This window comes from Chelon labrosus (assembly GCF_963514085.1).
Source record: "Chelon labrosus genome assembly, chromosome: 14".
NCBI classification, from domain to species: Eukaryota; Metazoa; Chordata; class Actinopteri; order Mugiliformes; family Mugilidae; genus Chelon; species Chelon labrosus.
The window spans coordinates 29,648,141-29,675,824 of NC_140347.1; the positions used below are offsets into that span (position 1 = coordinate 29,648,141).

Below are 27,684 nucleotides of genomic sequence, written 5' to 3' on the forward strand. Positions count from 1 at the left end.
AATAAACAACACGCACTGAACAGCAGATGAACAGAGCTGGCCTCTGCAGGCTGGTGAATTTAGAAAAGTAAACAAAGACCACACAGGATTCATTCTTAACACTGCATCCAATATTTTAAAAAATAACACCTCTTCAACAAAACCACATCCATCACAGCAAACCTAGATTAAGAAACTGAGTTTGAATTAAACAAAAGGATTTCTCAAACTCTCCATGGCCTTTTCTCTCTACCTGTTGGAAGAATCTGCCGCCATGGGATTTCTCCATGGAGATTCTCGTCTGTGTGAGTAGCAGAGACACTGACTTTACAAATTACAGTTCAGTATCTATCCATGTACTTCATGTCCAGCCTAATGGACATGGCTTTGGGCCATAGCTCAATTTGTCCATGAAACTCCCTCAGCTTTAGATCTGTTCACAGGTGAAAAGCATTATTAGCAACTATTTGGCCACACATTGTTTACACTGTATGATATTCTAGTAATTGATTCACTGAATCTTCCTTGCATTTCATCTGTTTACAGATATACTTGAGGTAACAGAAAGGTACTTGCTGTAGGCCAAAACATTTGCATTTGGAAAGACCACATGGGTCACTGAACTGGAGCATTTCTGCTATTTGAACTTGTAAACCCACATACATGTTAACAGCTGAATGATACCCAAATGACAGTGTAACCATGGAAACCACAATTTACAGTGTAAGAAGTGCGTAGATGTGGTTGGGAAGCATTCATCCCAAAGTGGCAGAAAATATGAATATCTCAAAAAAAGATGCCCCTTAAGGGAATTTGACTTTACACTAGTCTCTCTTGTTCATTCACACAAGCCTTTAGTTTCGGCAATGCACCAGTGTTGGGCGTCTCACAAACATTTAATGCAAACATGAAGGCGACATAAGCTTTAGTGATGTTAGCCAGCACATAACGGCCCCAGCTGTGCATCATGCTAAAGCTTGAACATTTTCCCAAAGTTTCTGTGCCTCAGAGGAAGTGTTGTTTTGTAGGACAGTAGAATCACTGCTAGGTTTAAGAAAATGTCATGGATATCAATTGTATGATATGGTGAACCAATTCCAGATATAACCTGTACTTAGAAACCAACAATACACCTGTTTAACAGAAAGGTGAGGAGACACTGTACCTGCCAATAACTGGAGATTTGCTACCGTTCATGGTGTTTGTTCTTTCCCATGGCTTCCTGGGCATGTCTGGAGAACAAGAAAACGCACAGGAAATATGGAAACCAAGCATATCTTAGTATGGAACATGAATTTATTTCAGCAGTTTAGCAGTCATTTAAAAACACAAACAAATTTAAATGAGAAACAGCGGAAGGTTGTGTGGCATCAGTACATCAAAATTAAAGTGGAAAATGTAAATGCCTCTTGATTGCCCATATTAAGAAGATACATTTTAACTGTGAGTGTTGCAGTTTCTTATGTTTTCCTCCCAGTCTTGAGACTCTGACTGCTGGTTCCCTGTGACACTAACCTGGTGTGCTACAAGCCGACACTTTAGGGGTCGTGTTTATCTCACCGTCCTCCTGTTGGACAGATAGAAAAAGGATTCAAAGGTCAAAGATGAGTCACTCTCAGGGTCACAGAAGTGGATTGTGGTGACACAGAATCAATTGATATCTTTTAAAAAGCATAAATTTAGAAGATGTATCAAAGCAAATGTTTTACTTAAGTTGTGCCCATAAGATCAAGACCCTTTTGTTCATTCATTCATTCTGTAACCACTTGTTCCTGTTAAGGTCGCAGGGGTCTGCTGGAGCCTATCCCAGCTGTCATCGGGGGAGAGGCGGGGTACACCCTGGACAGGTCGCTACTCTATTGCAGGGCTAACACAGAGAGACAGACAACCATTCACACTCACACTCACACCTACGGCCAATTTAGAATCACCAATTAACCTAATGAGCATGTCTTTGGATGGTGGGAGGAAGCCAGAGTACCTGGAGAGACGCAGACACAGGGAGAACATGCAAACTACACACAGAAGGGCCCAGTCAGCCCATGGATTCGAACCTGGGACCTTCTCGCTGTGAGGCATCAGTGCTAACCACCTCTCCACTGTGCCGCCCGACCCTTTTGTTTAAATCAGTAAATATGTAACGTATCGGCCAGAAAAGTATAATTTTTAATACAGTGAACGCCATTTGTTAGTGTTTCAAAAAGTAATGTACAAATCAATTGTGGTCTTTCTGTATTATAATTATTATTATGAAACTCAAAGGCGATGTTTTTCTGACACAAGAAAGTAGTTATTACAGATTGGAATGAAGTACGTGACCTTCACTCAAGGCAAGTAGACTATCACGCAGATAAAGCACTGAGTGACTGAGGAGTCATCTCAGACAGGAATGTTATGAATGTGCAGCTTGACCACAGTGAAGAAACCATGGCACACAGAAGAGCTATTGTGTGATTCAACTGTAAGGGAAGGCTCTTATAACACTTACTGATCTCTGGTCAGGTTCTGGTGATGAGCCCTTCTCTGCAATTCTTCTCCTGTAAAATATAAAGCTCAGTAAGGAGAAGACGTCTCCATCGCATACAGCACTGTCAGACATACATGTACACGAATTATAGACCCAAATACCAAACACCCAGAAAAGAATAATAATAATAATAATAAATATTGTGACTGTACTGTACATACATGGTTGTTGCATAAATAGAAAAATACCAGATGTATATTGTTATTGCACTTTGTTATTGCACTCATGTTGTTGCAGGTTAGTTAAAAAGTCATTCAGTCAAAAAAGTCATTCATTCGAGAAGTTGAATGAGAAATAATAGCAATCATCATGTTAGGCATAAAGTGTCTTTTTCCCTCAGCGCGAATGGTGGCTGCCCTTTCAGTGAATTCTAGCACATTGCTGTAAATTTATTAACAAGTGGGCTCTAACAGGTGTGACCAGACATCAGGTATGTCACACAATTATTTTAGTATTAAAAAATATCTTGGAATTGTCTTGGAAGACCTTACTTAGATATTTAGAAACAGGTATAATGACAGGATAATATATATATAGTATATATAGTGAATCTACCTCCTGGCCAGTAGGGCACTCATTTCCTCCATAAGTCCTCCTCCTCCAGGAAGTGGCCCATTGCCTCTGGCCTCAGATTTGGCCCCTGCAGCCCCCGACATGGCAGCTACCAGAACTGCCCCTGAATCGTCACTCTGCGAAAAAAAAAAAATATATATATATATATATATATATTAGTTCACTATAACCAGAGGAAGTATTTAGTATTGGTAGTAAAATACAATAGAAAACATTTCTATCATGATTTTTTTTATCAGAAAATGTTTAACAATGCAAAACATCAGTATGTATTTTGTCAAATTGTGTGTTTGATTTCTGCATTTTGTCACGTTGTACACATAAGCTACCATGTAATGTTTGGCATACACTGTCAGCATTACATAAAACCCTCGTCTGAGCCTGAGATGAGATATGACAGATGGTGAGTGTGTGATCATGTGTGAGCATGGTGTTTATACATGAATGTTTCAGTGACAATGACTGTGAGACTCTCTATGATGATCTCGATGAAGGCCTTGTGTATATCAACAGTTTGTGTCAAGGTCCTTCAATGAAAAGAAAAGTTTGACAGAAAAATAGTATTGTGTGTATAAATATGGAGCTAATTAACATACTAGTTATTTTATGTACTATATCTCACAAGGTTTACATAGACTATATATAAGTATGAAGTATAGACAAGAGTTGTGAAGTCTTCATTGGTCGAGACAAATCAAGCTCTCACCCTTGGCACTTTGCGCAGCTTGGCTCCAGCAAGGGCAGCAGCCAGGCCTGAGACAGGACGGTCCTCTGCAGAAGAGAACAGTCCGGCAGGAAGGGGGGGGGGCGGGGGGTGGTAGTGGAGCTCCAGGAGGAGGAGGTGGACCTGGTGGAGGAGGGGGAGTCCCTCCTGGTGTCAGTGTAGGAGGAAGGGGAGGAGGTGGGGGTGGGAGAGGGTGGTTTGCTGGGGTGGTGGGGGTGGCAGCCGTGGAGGTCACAGTGGAGCCGGGTGGCAGAGGTGGGGGTGGGGGAGGGGTGGGGGTCATCAACCCTGGTGTTTGCACCACGTCTGTTGGTGTGGAGTGGATAAAGGTTGGGGGATGGGCAGAAACATGAGGAAAATCAGCACTTTCAGCACTTCATTACAGACAAAAAAAGCTTAGTTTAAAATGTAACAAAATAATTAATAAATAAATATTTGTTTAGTTACAACAACAGTTCACACATTGCTCATGCATCTGTTGGACTGTAACTGTGGATGAAGTTCAAATGAAACACAAAATGGAATACACATTTTAGGTATGAGGGCAGGACATACCACACCAAATAATTAACTAACGTGCAGTGTTAGTGAATAGCAGTGAGTGGATTCAAGTTAAGAAGAAGGTCTGTGTAACCTTAAAATGTGGAAAGTTAGACATCACAATGGCTTTTCATAGCGTACTGTAAACATCAAATATCAATTTAATTATTGACACACACACACCCACACCCACACACACACACACATGCACGCACGCACACACCCACACACACACACACACACACCCACGCACACACACACACACACACAAAGACAAATCTGCAGACCAGACAGGTATAGAAATGGAGAATGGGACATGAGATGAGAACATTTACATAATTTTCACACACACACACAACAAACACACACACCTTGCATTTTGATCTGATCTGGGCTATCCGATCACAAGTGGCCTGCTTTAGGTACGTGTGTTCAGACCTGCATTACTATGCATTTCCAAATGCATCTCTAGATCTGGTCTCAGTTTTGCACTGTGTATGCAAATAAACCCCGACATTATCTGGGGCACGGTGTAGAAGACTGCCGTCGCTGTCTCTAATGGATCTCGACCACTGCTCCAGAACCGAGACACTGTTTTGTCTGTGTGCACATCATGACTTTGGCGCAAAGCAAACTTTGAATACTTTCATTTGTAAATTCTTACTTGGATTTACTTGAAACTAAATTTTTAGTTAAGCTAACAGCTTCAAGGACCGAATATTTTAAAAGGCTCCCATTACTAATGAACATACATCACTTATGGGTTTTTTTCCTTTTACCAAAGAATGCGGACACATGCGGCCCAGACCACCTCCAAATGTGATCAGAGATCGGATCTCTCAAATGCTCATGCCTGTCTTTTACGCGATCTGATTGCAGAAATCGAATCTTAATGCAAGGTCTGCGCACACAGAACACGCAAGTAGTATTATTTAAGTTGATACCATCTGCCTATATCTGACAGAAGCCTTAATTTATAGATGTTCCAAATAGATGTTCATATTTGTATCTAATAATTATGAACAATTTGCCACTAGGCTCCTTAAAACTAAAATATTTTTACCTCATGAGTGGTAATTAGAAGCATAATAATGTAGGTCTCATCAAAGTTCTGAATACATGATCAATAATCTATGATCGAATGTGAACATGCTGAGTTGTGATCAATATAAAGCGAGCAATCCAGTCTCTTCTAGCCTATTGGATGAGCTTGGAGGTCAAAGTTCATCACAATGCCTCCTGTGACTAAGAGAATGGCCACAGGATACAGGTTAGTGGAGTAGTGATGTGTTTGAATATAAATACAAAGCTTAGGTTACCTTATAAGGTAAATGAATTAAATTTTAATTATAGGGAAAGACAGTTGAATGCCTTGTAAAACATGTATTAAAAAATCTATAAATAGTGCCAGAATGCCAATATTGTTCCAAGTGAAAAAAAAAATGATTATAGTAAGTATTTTCTGGTAAACATATATTTGCCAGGCAAATTTAAAAAGAAATGTAAATGCAAGTTTTTGCAATGTTTAGCTGCACAAGATTTCTCCATGGAAAGATTATTTAGACAAAATAGTAGCAATGTTGGCTAATAACGTGGGGAATGACATCTGAGCAGTTACTATGAGCGAATCCATTGTACTATGAGCAAATACAGGGAGGAGGCCTTAAATAAGTTTGACTGACTGCACACTGACCAATGAAAAATCAAACGAGAGTCAAATGGCAAAATCATAGAATCCGCACAGTCACAGAAGTTTAGCAGACAAATGGATTGATGAAAAAAACAAAAAAACAGCTGATACAGTATATATATAAGACAGTGGTGTTATACAGGGTTCAGTCAATAACCTGTATCCACATAATGACACATTCCTATCAAAGTAACAGACATGCCATGCTGAACAACTAGACATATTTCATATCCAATGACCAGTCAGCCAGCCAGACCTTTCAGCAGCAAGCACATGACATAGACTGAGTTTATGAGATTGACAAAGAAGTTAGACAAGTTGGAGCAACAGTAACTCCTACACCAAGAGATCCCACAGTAGTTACCATAGCAGCTGTTTCAGAAACTGCAACCAGATTTTGTTGCTTGAGATTAAAGCTGTAGAGAAGTTACACCAACAAGGCCACAGAAAGGAAAATTTCCTCTGAGATAAGCATGGATTCACTCTGTCCTGTGGCCAATTCAGAAACTAATAGACCCATAGTGTTCAGTACCCGTTAGTGTGTGAGTTGGAAGCAGTGAAAGACAGAGGGGAGAGAGGCTGTGAGAAAGACAGAGCAAAGTCCGAATTAGAGGCCTTACCCTGGGGCTGATAGAAGGAGCCCCCCTGAGCCGGCTGAGGATCTGGGCCTGCGGCTGTGTCTGGCTCCCCCTTCCCCGACAGACCCAGGAGCACAGGAAGGGAGAGGTGCTCAGCAGAGGCAGAGGTGGCAGCGGCTGCAGCAGCAGGGGGCGCTGTGGAGGGAGAGGGCACACCGGGAGCCTGGGATGAGGATGGGGGATACGAGACGGAGGGGGAAGACGAAGGGGGAGCTATGGGGGAGGGAAGAGGTGGAGGGGTGGGTGGAGGAGGTGGTGTTGGGCAAGCAATGCCGAGAGGGGTGTGGCTGTGTGGGATAGTCACAGGAGACGGTGCAGGGAACATGGGCGGCCCATTGGGGGACGGCGAAGGAGGCTTTTGGGTGAGCGGGGAAGGTGCAGCAATGGGGATGAGGGGCCGTGGACCCGCGGCCTTTCCTGGGGGACTACTTATCATGACAGGGGGTGAGGGAGGCAATGGAGTAAAGTTGCAAGTGGACCACACTACAGATTTGGGTGGAGGGGGAGGAACTGGGGAGGAGGCTGGAGCAGGAGCAGGGGGCGGAGCTTGAGGAAAGGCCTGCTGTCGCCTCGGTACTGTGGCGTAGTGAGGCAGGACAGGGTGGAAGGCAGAACCAAGGGAAGTGGCAAATCGAGAAGCTGAGTGCCTGAGTGGTGGGGTTGGAGGTGTTGTGGAGGAGAGTGATGGCGTCCCAGGTGCTGTGTAAGTGGGTGTGGATGGAGATACAGGTGTGGAGGATGTCCTGCCGTACTCCTGAGGCGTGGGAGTGTACAGTGTGCTTTCAAAGGCTGAATGTGCGCCAAGCCAAATGGACAAAACCAAGGTCAAGGACAAGACAGGACAGAAGGAAGGAAAAGAAGCCAGGAAGGAAAAAGCAATCGTGCACACAGTAGGGACAGACAGCAGGACAGGAGAGAGAGAAGGAAGGAGGGAGAGAGGAACAAAGAGAAGGGGGCAGATGAAGCAGGAAAAAACAGCACAGAGCTAAACCTAAAAGTTTTAATCTAGGTTGTGTGTAGTTTCTTAGGCTGAGGTGAACTACTGTGTTAGTATTCAGGTGTTAGCACTGTGAACAGTTGAAGAATTGAAGAGCTGAAGACGCTTAAGAGTTCACCCTTTATCACACACCCACAGAATAGAATCCAATTTAATCCCCAATGTCATCAAACCTACCAACCAAGAGTAGGACAAAACACCATTAGAATACATCTGCTTGTATTTTGCCATAAATGGTGTACTACAGGCTAAAAGGATGGCGTAAACACATTTCTACTATTTCTTTTAGACATATTTACTTTATCTGTACAGTATGTGGTCATTATGTTAAGGCACTCCTCTTGTGCTTAACACAGTGTTGTATGAGCCATGTGTTTTCGGTGTGTGTGTGGGGATGGTGTTAAGTTGGTAATCATGTGCGTGGTAGTGGGGGGAAAAGGGGACCTGACGACCCAGGGCCCAAGTAGGGAGAGGGCCCGTGAAAATCCTGAATTTCTATTATTTATTTATTTATTTTTTGAATGAATGAATTGGGCCCAAATTAATTGGTGTCACAATGTATTTCAGATATACTGATAACATCAACTGAGAGAATGAACTTTGTGTCACAGCCCTCCCAACATATTGGACATTCTGGGGGCCCCCTCTTAGAGACGCAAAATGGTTTAGTCCACCCATAGACAGCTGGGCCCGTATGCCTAAAGATTCTAAGAATCCTCTCAGAGAGCTCCTATCTTAGCCTAAAAATTCCTAGCTAGGAGTCTTAGCTTAGGAGTGATTCCAGAAAATTCTCAGAGAACTCTGAGCAAGGAATGGACAGAAACGCTTATCTTAGTGAGGAGGTGTGGTTGACCCCGTTGCTAGGTATGAGTCATCATTTCAAGAGGTGTGATTGGTTGATTCTAAAAGCTAGATAAAAATACACTTTTGGTGACAACTGGCCTAGAATGGACCGTCAAATCAATGGATTTAATAATAGAATCTAATCTCTATGGATACTGTGTAATTATAAATAATATTTTACATAAAAATAAATAATAGTAAGCTATACTTTAAAAATGATCCTATAAAATGTGTGAAAACTCCCACCTGCACAGTATTCACATGCTGACAGTTCTATATATTTGCTTCCATTCATTTACCATGCTGGTCATTTTTGCCCTACATCCATTTGGTATTAACGAGGGTAAAATGGCTCAGCTTTCATCAATTTCTGTGATTGCTAACCGGCCAAGAAGAAGCAGTGTTGGTTGCCGTTCAAACCGAACAGCAATTAAGAAGAAATGAAGTAGGAAATCCAATTGGACAGAGGAACTGTGTTTGCTTCTGGATCAATGAGAATAAAAGTGTTTTGAGAGGTAGATTTGGCCCCAAGTCATCACTGCTGCATTGCTGAATTGTTGCATTTTTGCATTTTTCCTGTTGCTAAATACCTCAGTGTTGTGATGACTTTCATTTCCGGTGATATTGCGATTGTAACAAGCTTGATTGTCATTCAGTGTTTGGAGAATATCTCTCCTGCCTCTTCTTTCAGCCATTTTCTCCTCTGCTTAAGAAATTCCTAAGCCTCCTAACCTTAACAGATCTCACCTTAGGAGCTCTCTTAAGAGCTAAAATTCTTTAGGAATACCTTTTATCTTTACTAAGATCTACTCTTAACTTTGAGGGGAAATTCTTAGAAAAGATCATGATTCTAAGAATTTTCTTAGAATTTGGCCACTAGGAGCAATTCTTTGCGCCAAGAATCTTTAGGAATACGGCCCCTGGAGGCTAGCTGCAGAGGTGGGACGTAACGAAGTACAAATACTTCGTTACTGTACTTAAGTAGATTTTTCAGGTATCTGTACTTTACTTGAGTATTTTTTTTCGTCTTAAGCCAATCAGTGGCAGGGCAGTGTTCAGTTGGGCGGGTGTTGTTTAGACACAAATGTGTGCATAGCAGTATCACACAAGCGATCAGAGATAGCCTGCAGCAATGGCGTGATTGGAGATTGCCATTTTCAAGGTGGAAGTACAGGCACTACTTTAACCTCCTTGAGGTAGAAGGCAAGAACGTACATGTAAAGTGTACATTATGCTCAGAAGAAAATCTAATTCTTAGATGTATTGAAACATATATTTTTTTAAAAAAGTAACGTAATAGTTACTTTCCCTGGTAACTAGTTACTTTTACGGTGGAGTAATTCAGTTACTAACTCAGTTACTTTTTGGGAGAAGTAACTAATAACTATAATTAAATACTTCATAAAAGTAACGTGCCCAACACTGCGTAAAAGACGTGACATGATCGGACCGGACATGACTAGAGCATCGGACCAGAGCCCGTCTACGGAGAGCCTTGCCACTCTCTATTAAGTCCCATTGTAACGAATTTTGGTTGCAGTTCCACCAGATTTCCACTGGGGGCGATCGCCATGAGTGCAACATGAATGGGAGTCTATGGAGCTAAACGGCTAAATGTGTCTCTTTCACCCGATTGTCGTTGAGAAATCTCAGATTTGATTGTAGGTTTTTCAAGTTCAACATGGGTTATAGGTCAAAAGTTGAATGAACGAGAACTTATGTCCTTTTGTTTTCTTACAGGTTGAGTTGTTGTTGCCCATAACACGCTAGCATTGTACTAATGAACGCTGATTAGTCAGTGAAGGACTGATTACGACCAGATCCCGCTTGACGGCATCGTGGCATCCGAAGCGGGACCAGAATGTTAAGGCGGACTTTTTCGCCCAAGTTTTTTTTTTCAACGTAACAACTTTTAAAACAACAAAACAAAAACTCTTCTAGCAGGTGTATTTACCTGTGTCAGCTGTGTTGTCCATGCCTCGAGAGAAAAGAAAGTGCAGAGCGCGAAAGCACCAAAGCAGTGACTGAAGGACTGCCGTAAAGCAGTATCTCTGGTCGTACGATGTGTATGACGTCATTGACATTTTAAAATACTTTTTAAAGCAAATAAGTGGCTCTAAAAATTCTAACACCCAGCAAAGTGTCATTTCTTTGCATCTCCTTTCAAACACTGTAAAAAGCCTCTCAGTGGCATTGTCCATATGACTTTATTTTTAAAAGTATATTTACTCCAACAAATTGATTTCTTTTTGTTTTCTTTGTTTTTTGAGTTAACCCTAAGTAAAACGTATGTATATTTTCGTAACTTAATATTTTCTATAATAAAATTAATTTCGTTGGATTTGACCATAAATTAATTTCACAAAACTCAGTTTTAAAGCTTATGTCAGACGTAGAACGACACGCCCCGCCCACCTGCAACGGAAGAACAAGCCGGACAGAATCTTCATCTTCTCTAAGTGTAGATTCGCACGTTTTTCACTGAGCCTGCGAATAAAAAATACTTCACCCACCTCAGGTAAGTAACTATTTGTATTGTTCAAAGTTAGATTTTGTCCGAATTAACATGACTGTATTGCGCTTGTTGCAAAGGCATTACTCTGTTTCCTACATTATGCTAGCTACATTAGCGGCCGCCAACGCCATTTCAAATATACACAACAGTTCGTGACCTTCAACCAGTTAGCTAGCTAGCTAGCTAGCTACTGTCTATACCTGTGCGCGTTTTATGATAAGCAAATTATGTATTTGTGCAGTAGTTTATTTCATACAGATAGTGCGTAACTTATATATATATATATATATATATATAAAAAACATTATCGTTGCTTAGACTTCCTCACTGTCTGTCTGGCACACACACACATGCTGGTGGTGACTGTCACATACCCGATAAACAGTAGCGAATATTACCGTTTATCCGCACAATGGCTTCGTGTGGAATGACCCGAAGGGTCGGCATTTAACAGTCATTAGCTTGTGGTGAGCAGTGCAAACTACCACGGCGTCCCAGCACCATAATACAGTATACAGTATTCTCAACCAGCGGAGCTCGCTGCACCTTAGCACGGAGCCACATTTCCCGCCTGCAGTAACAGATAAACAGTAGTACTCCTCCAGGTGTCCTAACAAGAAGCTTTGCTATGGATATCCAACAGTATCTGTTGGTCCCACTGTGGTACATTCACACATTTGTCAGTCATCCCAGTTGTTCCACTAACACACCTTTTCACTGAGAAGCCCCATCAGCTGCAAACATGGATTATCAGCACTGATTTGAATATACCAGTTTTACAGCTTAACAAGTGTGCTCACCATGTACTGTACGCATAATTCATTCATTCATCTTATGTTAATCTTCTGCTTATTCCTGTTAAGGGTCGCAGCTGTCAACGGACGAGAGGCGGGGGTTCACCCTGGACAGGTCTCCAGTCTATCACAGGACTACCTGCAGACATGCAGACTACACACAGAAAGGAACCAGTCGGCCCATGGATTCAAACCCGGGACCTTCTCGCTGTGAGGCATCAGTGCTAACCACCTCACCACTGTTCCGCCCCTGTACGCATAATTTCATTTTTCTGTGTACTTGTTGATTGAAAATGCCTAACCCAGACTTCTTGATGTGTATTAACTTTGTTGATACGTTTTAAAGCCATTTAAGATTTTTGATTAACTTGTTATTTGCATTACCATCCTTCCTCTTGATATTTTGATTAGTTAACTGCCACATAAGAGCGCTATGTGATGATATCATCACAAAAAGTCAGTGGGGGTTTTACATGATGTTTTGGATTATTGCCTAAAGTTGGATCCGTGATGAAGGACCTTTGGACACAGCCACGCCTTGCCATGCATTAATTTAGATTGCCCATGTTGTTTTAAATGCTCTGCTAATTTCTTTTAAAGATGTTCTGCTAATATGAGGTCAGATGTTCATGTTTGTAAATTGTTGCAAAAGTGTTAATGTTAATGTAGAAATGTTTTTATTATGTACTTATGGTGTTTTCCTAAGCAGCACATTATAAGCTCATGTTCTTTTATGCACTGAATATGAATGGACTTGTTTTTTACCACTGTTTGGATATGGTAGTGATTTAATAAATGTTCAAAATTGATATCTCTCTTTATTTGTTAAATGTATGATAATGCTAACTAAAACAAAGAAATAATAAATAAAAAAAAAATAATAATAAAATAGAGTACATGAGTTATTCATTTTTAATTTCATGTTACTTAATTTAATTAAGTTTCATATACCGATGCTTTTTCATTGATTTTACTCAATTTCTTGCCCATTGTCTGCAAATGCTACTTAATATTTTAGCATACAGTCAAATGCATATTATTAGGTTTTCCTTACTCAAATTACTAGTTAGTTCGCTAAACTTCGAAAAAGTGGTTGGAAAATGTTGCCTTAATTTTTTTGAGTTAGATCTAAGTGACAGTTTTTACAGTGAATACAATATTCAAATTACTGCACAAAAAATTATATCCTGAGAAAAGTGGATTTTGAGGGGTATTGCTCCATAGACCTCCATTCATTCTGCACTCGTCCTGAGAGCGCCCTCATATGGAACCAGAGTGGAACTGCAACCAGTTCAGAAGCCGGAAGTTCACTGAGAGTGGAAGTTCTCCCCTTATTAGACATTCTCTGATCGGACTAGAGAAGGAAAGTCGACGATGCGCTTCCTGTATTCTTCTTCTACTGTTTTGAACAGGCAGCCTATTGATTAGTTTGAGCTCTGCTGCCACCTAGTGACAGGAGGCTTGTTTATCGTTCAAGCATCAATAAAGACAGTAATACTGAAAGTCCACTTGACCCCACTATTGAAAACTACTGGTCTAATGTGAAAAAAACAAATTCATGTATGGTGTGGTTTCTGTTGCTGTCATTAGCTTTTTGAGGATTTTTTGGAAGCTAGTTTACAACGTTAGCAATGCTATGGGAACACACCGTGTTGAAAGTTTATAGCTAACACTAGCTAGCGGTTAAAAACAACAACCCAGTAACCCTCAAATTATTATTTAAAATTATCCAGATGCTCATGCAGGACATCTGGTCAATTCAGTCTAGATTATTCTGCTAGAACCTTTTCATTTTGCAAAATTATCAACGGATGAATTGTTTCATTAATGGCAAAAATCATTTTTACTTTTTACTTAAGTACATTTCAGAGCCTGTACTTTCTTACTTTTACTTGAGTAAAGGAGTTGAATCAGTACTTTTACTTTTACCAGAGTATTGTTTTACACAAGTATCCCTACTTTTACTTAAGTACAGAATATGAATACTTTTGCCACCTCTGGCTAGCTGTCAACAAAATGTGTCATGGATCAAAACGTTAGTACACAAACCAGATGTAGCCTAATGTTTGTAGGTGTCTGAGCACAAGTAGGCCAAATGCATCAGTTCAGGTGGTGAATGAAAAAAACAGTCATTAACATAATGTGATCTGATTTTAGCTTAAAACCCTATTTATGCTTGTTTAATAAATGCCCCAAATTTATTTTTTGCTGGTGCGCTTCGTGGACTGGCATCGATCGGGGCCCACTGACATTAAGAGTGTACAGGGCCCAGAATTTAGTGCTACGCCCCTGTTGGTAATCCTCAGTTCACCTTCTGCTTCACTTCCAGTTACCAGTGCTGTAATTTTCCATATTTTTCAGGCTTTGATCCTGTGACTAGATTTTTGCTTAGGAACAGTACTAGAATTCACATGAATAGCTAACAATCACAACAGATAACTGCTTACTTTTTCTGGTTTCTGCCAACTTTCCCAACTTTGTTTGCATCAAATCTCTCCTCACCCTCCACTTCCATTTTTTTCCACACTTCTACATCATTCCACCACTCCCTGTCTTATATTCCCTTTCCATCTCTCTGTTGCTCTGGGCGGAACATGTGACTGAAGATGCCCCCAGCTTTGCCATCCCACAATAGTCAACAAACAAGCAGAAGGCACTGATTACACGGAGAACTGAATGCATGCACACAAACATTGAGGGCAAATGCATGCACACACAAGAAGACGATAAAGACATTTTGTAGCCAAGCTCCTCTGTTGGCAGACCAACTGGATGTTTCGGAGATATTTGACAAAAAAGGCCAAACAGAAGGAACTACATGACCGAGCAGATCCACTAGATCAGAATTTTCTTAAAAAGACACGTGATCGATATCAATACAAAATACGTTCGACAGAATGTTCGATAATTTCACTTGAACTCCTTTAGAGAAAAATAGGAAGAAAACCCAGAGCCAGAACTGCAAGTCATTCTGGGGGAATCACGGCCCAGCTAAGCCAGGTTGGTGGCATGGAGTGAAGGAGAATATGAGTGCGATAGCGCGAGAGGAAATTGTAGATAAAAAAGGAAAGGGAAAGGTCATGTCACCAGTTTGCCAATATTTTGGTTATTTTAAGTCACACAAGAGTCAGACCGATGTTGTCTGCAAACTTGGTGGCGAGTGAGCATATTAATTGGCTCTTGTCTCTTTTGATTAGTAGTGTAAGAGTCGGTTAAGTTTCGTTCATCTGGCGGCTGAGTGAGTGGCTGCTGACACACGGTTAAGCAGGGATCCAGGAACAGCCGTTATGAGTAGGTTAAGTTTCGTTTCTCTGCGTATTGTGCGTAAGTGAGTGAGTGTCTGAGTGCCTTAGTTTGCTAGTGGTCAAGTCGGGTAGTACGTTTTGTTTCTCTGCCGAGTGAGATGTAAGATGTTTGGATGGTGCCGTTTACTGATTATATCAATCAAACGTGGTGGGACTCAACCGAGCCGGTTAAATAGACTCTAGATTCATAATTCTTGAGTCGTCTTTGATGGCCGGTTATATGAACCGAATCTTTTTTCCGCTACTGAATATTAATTAAAATGAATGAAAATGAAATGCTATTGAATATGTCATTATTATCATTTTAAAAAAAATTAAAGTGATGGGTAAAAATGGGTTATGACTGGATTTTTATGACCCGGTCAGTCAAAATGACAGACCACGAAAAAGTCTAGCGCAACCTCTGATCAAGAGGTACACGGCAGCAGTGCCATAAGACAAAACATCAAAGCGATATAAAGAAATAACGGATGCAGTGGCGTATCATTTAGCGAAGGACATGCTCCCGCTCAGCACAGTTGAGAAGTCCGGGCAGAATAGGTTAAAAAAACGAATCAATAATTATCGATATCGACTGATATGAAACACTTATATCGTGATACATTTTTCAGCCATATCGCCCAGCCCTATGTGTGACCATCTGATGTTAATTTTTCTCAAAAAACACTACTGAGAAGATACATTTAAACATGCTAGGTGCAGACTTTAATTACAAACTACTGTGCAGCCGTAGGTGTGTACAGTATGAAGCATTCGTTAGAGCTAGTTTAGGTCCAAAACAAACACACACAGAGTACAGTAGAGGTCTCAAATGTTGGAAGAAGCAGAAGAAAAAACAACCCAGAAAATAATCACTCCTATATTTAGGGGTCCATGCAACGACGTTGCAGGATCCCTATTGATTTTGTTGCGATTTTTATTCTTCGCCTTAGCCTCAATTTTCTGCTTAGCTAAAAGTGTCTGCCCAGGACAAACTGCTAGGGCGAAAGGCATCAAAGTTGGTAACTTGGTAGAAGTCCTGCGATTTCACTTTTCAAAGGTGTCAATAAACATGCCTACAGCTGGGTGGCGCCATAATAAGCCAATTTACATTTTGGCTCATATCTCGAGCTCTGTACCAAGAAACAAACTTTTTTCTCCGTCTGATTCCTTACATAGCCCTGATTCTAATGGATTAGGCTACGCCCATTTTTTTACACCATTTTGAAAAAATTGCACCTCAAAGCAAAATCAACTCCTCCTAGCCAGTTCCTCCAATTCTCACCAAACTTGTCATGTATCATTTATGGACAAAGATAATGAAAAGTTCTCAAAAGAACTTTAGCAGGGTTGATTACAAAGTTAATGGCTAATTAATTTTTATGGCGTGGCACAGTATAACTCCAAAGCTAATATTTTGTGAAGAATATACCCAAACTTAATCAAACTTCATATCATTGATAATAATATGATTCTGTACAAGCACACCAAATTTCGTGACCCTTGGTCTCTAGGGGGCACTACACAAGCAACATTTCAATATCTCAAAAACTGCAATAGCTAACTTCATGAAATTTGGCATACACAATCTGTACAATATTGTGTAGACACCCATCAAGTTGCGTGACATTATGTCAACAGGGGGCGCTATAGATGACATGGAAACATTTCATATGACTTTAAGGCTATAACGTGAAATTCGGGCTGTAGGGGGCGCTACAACGACTACATCTTTATATCTCACAAACCACCACAGTAAACTGCTTGAAATTTAAGAATAATAATCTGTGGATCACACCTTACAAGCCCACCAAGTTTCGTGCAATACGGTCAATAGGGGGCGCTACTGGTGACTTATACCTCTGCGTCCTGCTCGGGGATGACTTCGCCAAGGCATGGACCCCTTCATGATCGTTTGCGATCATCTAGTTTGAATTTAATTTTGTAGCTGTGAAAACTGAACTCATTCAGTATGTTATGCTATACAAGGGAGACATCAAGAAAATCACTTCAGAAAATGGCTCAGGGAAAATCTGGCTCTTGAATAAAGATTTCCTTTGGAAGAACAGAACAGCACTGATGCCGAAAGAACATTGCAATCACAAAAATGTTCTTCTGTTAAAATGATTTGATTAAGAAAACAATGAGGCAGCAGTGCTTTCACAGCTCCTGAAACTAGATCACCACGTTAGTAAGTAAGTAGTAAGCGTTCAGTTAATTCACTGACTAATGACTTCAGAACTTGTGAACAGCAATCATTGCAGCCGGTTTAAAAGACACATCACATACAGACAGTTCTGTAAGAGAGAAAAAAATCAACTGTGAAGCGTTAAATGTCTAATCACATCCTCCCATACTCCAACTCAAAGATTAATTTGTTCCTGCATTCCTCTGTGATCCGGTGTTTTTCTGTATGTTATTGTGTATGACATGTGAAGTAATTCATGCCTTACTGTAGTTTAGCACTAACACGGCTGCATGTAAAAGCTCCCCGTTATCCTGGAGCTTTTACATGCACGTGCGCACACACCAACACAAACATTTATCCTTTGGGGTCTCACCAGCATTCTCCCAGATGAGGTATTTTTAGGCTCTGACGCCACTTAAAGGAACAGTATGTAGGATTGTGGCCAAAACTGGCCAAAACTCGTACTGCAATCACTTTCAAAATACTGTAGAACGGCGTATCCCCTCAGCCTCCCCCCTGACTTGAGGTTGCCAGCTAAGCTGCAGGATCCAGCAGGAACGTAGGCCGCTACAAGGAGCTTCCAATGGCAAGTGACGAGTCCTACACAGTAAGTTTTTTTTTTCTGTTAATAAAGTTTATGCTTCATGAGAGATGTTTTGCGAAGTAATTATGTATCGCAAAAATTTACTAATGGCGATTAGCCAAATATTTCGTAAAGATGTACTGTAATACCACATTTCAGTCGGAACATAGATTGTTTTCATACCCTGCTAGTGGTGCGATAGCGCTTTTTATGAACGCATTTAGCACGGGCGACCATGGAAAATCCACTGTCTATATGTACGGAAGCACAGGGCTTTTAGCCTATACCAACAAACATGGTAGAATATAGCATCCAAAAGTCGAGGGTCAATTCCATGCCATTCCGGACTTTGTCACGACGTATTTCGGATTCATAACGAGGTCTTTTAGGTTTAGTAACGTTATACATGTTTTATCCGACACGTTCGTAGCTGCAGCTGTGGTAACTAGAGCAGAGCTGGCAACCCGGAAGACGAAACTCTACTGACTTCGTGATTGGTAGATAGGTGGAGGGTGGCGCCTCAGGCCAAAACACAACATGACAACATCAACATCAGTTGAGGGCTGCAACTTTCACTTTTAAATGACAATATCCTGGCCGGACCACTGTTGTCAGTGATATAAGTATTTGAAATGAACATGATTTCTTCATGTCTAGTGACATATCAGGGCCATTTTATGATTAATTGAAATACATTTCTTACATACTGTTCCTTTAACTGCGTTGGCCTCCCTGAGTTTGTGTGTGTTTATGCATGCATATAATAGGCTGAGCGTGGCACTGAGGCGTGTTATACAATGCAGCATTCCCAACTAACCCAATCCTGAAAAGTAGCAAATTTTTTTCTTATTGAAATACTAAACTTCACATCATCACAGTTCCAGTCCAGAGTGTGTACAAAGTAGGGGTTGAACAATTGTGGTGAAAGTGGAGTCTATGTCAACTAGTTGATGATGTCACACATAAAACACTCGACTTCCTTCTAAAAGTGTCATGGCACAGCAGTAAAATCCCTGGTACATGTGCATCCACCTGTGGCTTCTACTACTGCTTAATTTAAGTGGCAATTGCACTGAAATGAAACAAATTTACTCACTTTTTAAAATGGGACTAAGCTGAGTTTATTCCTTAAGTTTCAGATATTCTGCACACAATTCTTAGAGTTAACACACTGGAAATATTCAGGATGAAATTGCAGCAAATCTCTTTCTTCTACACCAATGTGTCAAGCCTACATGTCTGCACACTGATTGTAGGTGTTGAGTGTCAGTAGTGGGTTGAGTTTGTTGTGTTCCAGTTACTGGTGATGCCCTTTCTAAAATAATATACTAATCTTTATGCTCACGCGCAAGGTGTAACATTAATTCCCCCTCATGCCTTACTGTAGTTTAGCACTAACAAGGCTAGATATATATAATGCTAAAATAAACCGGTAAGACATCTCATCACCCTGATGAAATTCATCTCCTTTATTTCAAAACCCTGCATCCATGGCCTGTTTGTGTATTTTCCAATAGGACTTCTTTATTGGGAGCTTGTTCACCTGCAAAGTTACTGTAGAGTGGACTTATCCAGCCTCTTCATCAAATTATTACAGCGTTTAAAACTAAGAAGAATAAAACCTAAACTAAGATCATGTTTCAAGAAATTAGCAACACATTTTATCAAATTGCAAGTCGAGGTGAAAACTGTATCCCAGCTCCTCTACACACAAGTTCTAAGGACATTTTGAGCACAGAGTGTGCGCACATTGGAATAAAGTTTACTCCAAAAAGTCTGGATGTGCACAAAAAAATGCTTGAAAGAAAAGAAGGAGTTGCTCACTGCTAGAAAGAAATAAGGTATATAGCATTGTAGATGATGGTAAAACTCTGTGAATACAGACACAAAAATATTATTATACTTCTCTTTTCATAAAAAGATAAAATGACAGTTGAGGTCTAAAGTCACAGTTTAGATTTGATGGTACATGGCAGCATTTCCATTTATTACTGACAAGCATGTATTTGTTTGTCTTTTAATTACCAGCTGAAAAAGACTGTTCATACTGTAAATATGGTTGGTATGGGGTATGGAATTGAGACACATGAATGTCACGTTCCAAACTTAAAACAAGAAAATAATGCAACGTAATAATGTATTTTGGTAAGAAATTTTTAAAGGCTAAATCTCCCCATTAAAATGTGGATTATTCACTATTAACTGATGCATTTGTAGAGCTTGTAGTCACAATAGTAGGAACTGTTTTTAGAGGAGCACATGCCAGACAAGCTTAAGAACATTCTTGTGAAAACAGATTCTGTATTGATCTATAGCTCAGAGTATCAATTATTTAGGTAGGAACATTTCAGGTATGATTGTGCAAACATGTGTATTCAGCACTGGCCTTCAAAACCTTTGTGTATGCAAGTGTATGTGTATGTGTATAAACAGAAGACAAAGTGCATCACTCACCGGCGTTGGAGACACGTCTCCCCCTCTCCCAGTCCTGCTGCTCTCTGTCCAACTGCTCTTGCTGTTCTCTCTCTAGCCGCTCTCTCTCTGCCTTCTCCCTCTCCATCAGCTCACGCTCGACGCGCTCCTGCTGCTCCTGCTGCTCCTGGCGCTCTTGCTCCAGTCGCTCCCTCTCTGCCTCCCTCTCCTGACACTCCCGTTCCTGACGTTCACGCTCCTGCCTCTCTAGCTTCTCTCGCTCCAGGCGCTCCTGCTCCTGACGGTCTCTCTCCTGGCGCTCCCGCTCCATCTCCTTCTGTCTCTGCAGCTCATCAAGCTGCCTTTAGATAAGAGAAGATTGGAGAAGAGAGGAGAGATGGATATGATTTGAGGAAGTCCAAAATCAAATGATAAACCTGTTCTTCTCCAAATCTTCTAAAACACAACAAAACACAAAAACAACAATGAAAGAGGAGAACCAGAATCTGAGGCAGTGAAAAAAGTGAAGAAAAAAATAACAAAACAATGTATACAGAATGATTTAAAATCAGTAAATTAGGTAAACTAGTGTGAGCTCAGTATTGACCCTAACAACCCAAAGGCATTATGTAATAATGGCGCAATGGCCATGCTGTTATGCAACTACAGTCAGCTTTGCTCAAATTTGGGTAGATTAGAAACACACATTAAATTGAGGGCTCTTGTTTGAAAAAAAGAAAAAAGTGAAGAAGTGAGTGGAGAAAATTAGAAGTGTAAAAATCCTAGTATGTGATGTTAAGGATCTAGTGATGATGATGCAGTTTGTTCTCCTGAAGGTGTTCAACATAGGTTAAATCTGAAGATTCTGAGTAGTCACTAGATGTCAGCAGAAGGCAATAGCAGAGGAACTGGTGCTGCAGCAGCAAACAGGAAAACAGCAGAATTGGGCCATGTGAGAAAAATATATGAATGTGTCCACCTTTTTGTGTATGCATGCTGAAATAAGCCATTTTCGATTTACTATAGATATGAAAACAAACACACAACAACAACAACAACAACATTTCCACTGTGGGAAAACCTGAGGACCTGCTTAGGAATAACTGCCACCTCAGGTTGTATATGCAACAAACCATTAAATAAGGGAGAGCAAGAGTAAAATGGGCTGTATAGAAAAGCAGATTTAAGATAAAAAAATATATATATACAATACATAACAGATACCTAAAACACTCTGATACAAGTGTACAGTATATACATGTCTATACTAACATAAATAGGTACTGAAGGGTCTTGTGGATGTATAAATGGACATCTACACAATTCCTTCACAATGGCTGACAGGGAGTGTGACAAATACATAAAAGGACAGTATGTGAATGGGGGAAAATAGTGAGAGGTAAAAGAGAGGTTGAGATCAGATGTGGAAGGCAGTAAACTATTAGGTTTTTAAACCATGTTGATTGGAAAGCCTCAACTGTGTTGTCACATTCTGTGATTTACTTGGCCATAAATTGCATTGGCAGTAAATGAGCAAGCATTACATTCATAAAATATACAGGCATGGAGACGGAGGGAAATGGAAATAAATGCCAATAAGCACTCTCTCCGTCTCTCACACACACGCACAGACCACAGACATACATCAAATCAGATACTGTCAGGTCGTTTGCCCTCACTCATCCTGTTCTTCTGAAAGCTGACTCACATCTAAAAGTCAATCATCAGCATAAATGTTGCTTAATGCAAACACTGACTCCCTTTCCTACCATCAGCCTGAGGGATACACACAAACCTAACCCTCCACTGACACACACACACACATATTACAAAGTATGTTTTCACATGCAGGTTCACACACACAGTAGCACTGTCATGATTGTCACTACTTTCCCAAGAATTGTTTTTGTAATTATCTTTCCCATGCACTTGTGAGAAAGTTTCCAGCTTATGCCACATCAAATACACAAAAACGCTTTTTTGCAATTTTGCAAAATTAAATAATTTAGCGGGTTGCATGTTGTTGTTGCTCAGTGGTTCTTCATTCTTTACGGAGTCAAAATAATTTGCACTGCTGCCGCCATGACAAACCAGCCTTTTTGTGCTATTATGATATATTTTCTGATTATTCTGTTCTAATAATGATCACATACCACTATATATTTTAACTAGGGGTGGGACTTTAACGCGCTAATTACGATTAATTAATTACAAAAAATTAACATGAAAAAATGTACGGATTTAATCGTAGTTTGCATTCCAACCAACGCTGTTGTCATTGTTGTCATTTTAAAATAATAAGCTGGTAAGTTATTATAATACAAAATGTCCACATGGTCCCAAAATTGGATCCATTGTTCAGGTCAAACATATAATATGATATAGCAGATCGTATGTACTAAGGCTGAGGATTGCTTAGTGTTTGCCAATCTTTATGCAACCACTGTATATGTGTGTGTGTGTTCTGGATCGCTCTGTACAAGTAATTGTGGTGTTGGTACGGGCTATGCTGTCCAGGGCATTTTGCCCCTGGTAGGGTCTCCCAAGGCAGATTGGTCCTAGGCGAAGGGCCAGATAAAGAACGATTCAGAAGACCTCACTCTTTATTCCTTTTTCTTGGCAACACTGGGCTGACTGAATCATGGGATGCCACATTTTTCTATTGGCAAGGCAGAAATCACTAAATTATAGAAATGGAAAGACAGAGTAAAAAGAATCATGGAAGGAAAGAGTGGAAGAAATAAAAAAAAAAAAAACTCAGATGATTTTTGCAATAGCAACACCCTGACCCATTATACAAGGGTTACCAAGAAGTGCTGCATGCCACCTAACTCTCTAACTTTCCCAGCTCTCACGGTGCCTCAGTAGTCCACTGATGGGGCTAACCTGGATTCATGGTGCATGGAAGCATGGCAGGGCCATATCTCTTAGGATTTCACAGTGTCCTCTGGAGGCTTCCCTCATCTACAATAATGCTCACTGAGTTCCCATGGTATTCTCAGCACTGTCACAGCAGCAGAACATCTTCATGGTTAAATATAGCACATGATGTAATGGAGTGATAGTGGAAAAATCAGTCTAATCAGGCAGATCAGGGGTTCCAGATTTTTAATTTATTCATTGATGCCTTTTTTTTTTGAGGGTGGCTAAACGCAAGAACCTAAATGCTGGCACAGCATGGTACAGCTGCTATAACCTACCAGCAACACTGGCTGATAACCTGTAGTATTTTATGTTTAAAATCAGTGAGAGGTTTGTTAGACAATAAGAGAAAGAGGACTTTAGAAATAATCCATTTTGTGTTAAAAAAGTTGATAGTTCTCATAAGTTGTTTTTTAAATGGTCAGTGCCAAAGTTGCTCCCGGTGTTTGGCACTGGTGTGTGTGCTTGTGTGAACAAATGAGTACACGTATCATAAAGTGTTTTCAGTACCAAAAGGTAGAAAAGCTCTATATCAATACAAGACCATTTAGATTTCAAAATTGAGTAGTGTTAGAGAATAATTTCTCTTCCCTACTGCTGGAGTCAGTTATCTGCCCTATTTTCTCTCTGAGGACATGCCAAGACCATGGTCCCTCTTTTGGCATCTTCAATCTCACTGTCTGGCTGTCTACAGGCACAGCTGTAGAGTTAGAAGATAACGTCCTTCGTTCCTGGAAGACAATTTGTGTTTCCTAGTTGATGTGAATCCTTATCTTCATGTTCATGTATAATGGCCAATTGGATATTAACACATCTCCCCTTTGCTGCCTCGGCCCACCTTTCTAGTATAAGAATCTGAGCTTTACTGTTTGACCCTTAGAATTGAGGTGGACTCATGCATTTATGTTGTGATGACGAATCTTCTGTTCTCCTCGTACGAGCCTAAATAAACTCCTTCAGCCTAAGACATATAGGACTCTGGTCCTTTTTCTTCTTCATCGACATCACCACAAATTCCTCCCTAACAAGTAGTTCTGAAGAAGACATGCACACGATTTCAGGGTTTTGACTACTTAACATTTACTTACAGCCCAGTATACTTTTCATGTTTATGAGCTGCATACATTGTTCCATAGTCGAATTAGGGCACTTTTATTGTAGCTGGATTTGGAACACATTAAAGAATACTACAGAAAACTCTGAGCACATTACCATTGCACTTAGGTGCTGCAAGATGTATGATGCACACCTTGTATGTGTTTATTTTTAAGGAATTTTTTTTTCATATACTGTATTACTTTACTGATTTCAGACAAAATGTATCAGTATTTTCTAGTCAGCAGCATAGCTCCACAACATTGGGATATTTAATGTGGGTACCATGGTTCCCTTGCATGACTGGTAAAATAATTTTGGAGAATTTCCAGCACTGGTGGAGACCTGCCACCTAAATTACAAATTGCTGAGGCCAGATTCAAGGGCCAGTAGAGGATTGTCGAATTAATGACAATAACTCCACAGTGGATTACACTATTATTTACCTAGGGGTGTGAGAATGATCATCCCAATCAAACCATTTTCACCCAACACAGTGAAGACATGAGTTACACTCCTCTCATGAAGATGACCTCCATTTTCATAACACACACTACAAAACACTGTGAAATTGTCCCTGTTGAAGTCACTGATACTTTGAAAATGTGTCAGTTTGCAGTCGTTCCAGACATACTGTTACAGTGAAAGGCATCAGGCATCTGCTGGTCATCAAAGGGATTATAATTTCCAGCCCTATTAAGCCTTCCACAATCTAAACCCAGAAAAAGGTTCAAAAAAGGCAACTGGACTTGTAGAGTTTTTTGAGAAGACGTTTCACAACTCATCCGAGTAGCTTCTTCAGTGTCTTCACTGTCTTCACTGAAGAAGCTACCATGACCTGGATGACTGAGAACCTTCACAGACATAAACCCAGTGACCTTTTCCTTGTGGGTGACATGGTACACAGTGGGGACAAACTCATGCAGAATCCAACCTGCTAATTGTTGTGTGTTGTATAATTAGGAGTTGTATAATTGAAACTGACCAGCCCTTAAATGTATTCAGAAATTAAGGTAAACGTGAGCTTGGACAGTGAGGTGTAACTGTTAACAGTCAAGTAGTTAAGAAAGCATAGAATAGAGTAGAATGCCTTTATTGTCACTATACACATGTACAATGAGATTAAAGCCGTCACCAATAACAGTGCAAAAAACAAAAATACAGTATAAAAAGACATATGAAAAATATATACAGTATAAACATAGAGGTGCACAGTCCTGAGGAGATTTTCAGAAATAAATATGGTGAATGTACAGTATGTAAGTATAAATATATAAATATATATTGTTGCACATAATGAATGTATTGCACATTAAAACAGTGGAGTATTGCACATTAAAACAGTGTTACAGTGGAGATGGAGATTGGAGAGAGTCCATGAAAGGAGTGATGTGGGAGTTCAGGGTGGATATTGCTTTCGGAAAAAATCTGTTTGTTTTCGTCCTGATGCACCTGTAGTGCCTCCCAGAGGGCAGCAGGTCAAGCAGGTCAGAGCCAGGGTGGGAGCTGTCCTTGGTGATGGTTTTGGCTCTGCTGAGGCAGCGGGAGGTGTAAATGTCACTCAGGGAGGGGAGAGGGCAGCCAATGATCTTCTGTGCTGCCTTTACGACTCTCTGCAGCCTCTCCCTGTCTGCAACGGTGCAGCTGCTGTACCATACTGTGATGCAGTATGTCAGCAGGCTCTCAATGGATGAGCGGTAGAAGGTCAGTAGCAGGTCGGAGTTAAGGTTGTGCTTCCTGAGGACTCTCAGGAAGTGTAGCCGCTGCTGAGCCTTCTTTATGATTGAGGTGACGTTCTCTGACCAGGAGATGTCGGCGGAGATGAGGACGCCAAGAAACCTGAAGGTGTGGACACTCTCCACACACTTGCCATTGATGTAAAGGGGGGCTGGGTCAGTGCTGTGCTTCCTGAAGTCAATGATGATCTCTCTGGTTTTCTTGGTGTTGAGAGCGAGGTTATTCTCTAAACACCAGGCTGCCAGCTTCAGGACCTCCTCTCTAGGAGGCAGCCTCATCACCCCTGGAGATGAATCGGACCACTGTAGTGTCGTCAGCAAACTTGACGATGAGGTTGTCGTTGTGGGCCGGACTGCAGTCGTGGGTGTAGAGGCAGTACAGGAGGGGGCTCAGCACACAGCCCTGTGGGGAGCCGATGCTCAGCGTGCGGGTGGAGAAGAGGTGGGGGTCGACCCCAGTCTCACAGTCTGGGGTTGGTTGGTGAGAAAGTCCTTTATCCAGGCACATGTGGGAGGGGGAAGGCCGAGAGTATCCAGTTTCATGATGAGTCTGGATCATTGTGTTAAAGGCTGAACTGTAATCCACAAAGAGCATCAGGACGTAGCTCTGCTGCTGCTCCAGGTGGTTCAGCGCAGAGTGGAGAGCTACGGCTATGGCGTCCTCTGTGGATCTGTTCGCACGATATGCGAACTAGTGAGGGTCGAAGTCTGGGGGGAGATAGTCCTTGATGTGTTGAAGAACTAGGGCCTGTCCACACAGAAACGCAAAAACGCAGAAACGCAGAAGTTTTGCATCGTTTTGGCCGATCGTCCAAACGTATCCTGTAAACGCATAGCCCTAAAACGAACTTTTCTGAAAACGGGTCCCAGGGTGGAGAAATTCGCAAACGCACCTCTTGCGTTTCTGTGTGGACAGACAGAAAAGGAGAAAACGATGACGTCATCGCCACACCCCCGAGCAGCCTTCCACCTCCCGCGAGACGTCTCGCTACTAGGGCAAAATATCATTTCTCCTTGAGTTTGGTTTCTTCTAAAGCCGATTTGTAAACAGCGCTCAAGATTTGTGCGCATGCTCCGCCTTTTCCTCTCCGTTTTTGGTGAATTTCTGAAACTGAAACAGCGCACCTATAGGCCTGGAATATGAAGTAGCGTTTTCGGTCATGTTGAAACGGATCTGTGTGGACGCGGATATTTCTTGAAACGATGCCATCGAAAACGGAAAAGATCGTTTTCGTACGTGTGGACGAGGCCCTAGTCTCTCGAAGCAGTTCATGATTACCGGAGTAAGGGCCACCAGACGGTAATCGTTCAGGCTGGTGATGGGAGACTTCTTTGGCACCGGGATTATTGTTGCTGATTTTAGGCAGGGTGTAATGACTGCCTCGGCCAGGGAGAGGTTGAAGAGCCTGGTGTTCGTTTATGGTGTTCAGCAGGAGAGAGAGCGCTGTGTTTACACTGGCGTCGGATGGAATATACACAGCCGTGACGATCGCAACAGTTAGCTCTCTATGATTGTCCCGTTGTTACACCAGTTGTTATGCACATAAATACAGAGCCCCCCTCCTCTGCTCTTACCGGAGTCCTCAGTCCTGTCCCAGAGGTGCAGAGTGCGGCCTGCTAGCTGCACACTAGCATTGGGTATTG

General features: G+C 41.2%; 1 protein-coding gene across 1 annotated transcript in view; it reads right to left on the bottom strand.

Annotated features, from left to right (window-relative positions):
* The window catches only part of enah (ENAH actin regulator), a gene marked incomplete at its 5' end in the record, with an annotated part of 151,186 nt that overhangs the window by 9,127 nt on the left and 114,375 nt on the right, over positions 1 to 27,684 (bottom strand). Inside the window, 8 exon segments of the mRNA XM_084560203.1 lie at positions 1,145 to 1,211; positions 1,495 to 1,546; positions 2,468 to 2,516; positions 3,062 to 3,195; positions 3,786 to 3,884; positions 3,886 to 4,109; positions 6,654 to 7,460; positions 20,330 to 20,649. Coding sequence (XP_084416329.1) covers positions 1,145 to 1,211; positions 1,495 to 1,546; positions 2,468 to 2,516; positions 3,062 to 3,195; positions 3,786 to 3,884; positions 3,886 to 4,109; positions 6,654 to 7,460; positions 20,330 to 20,649 — 1,752 coding nt within the window.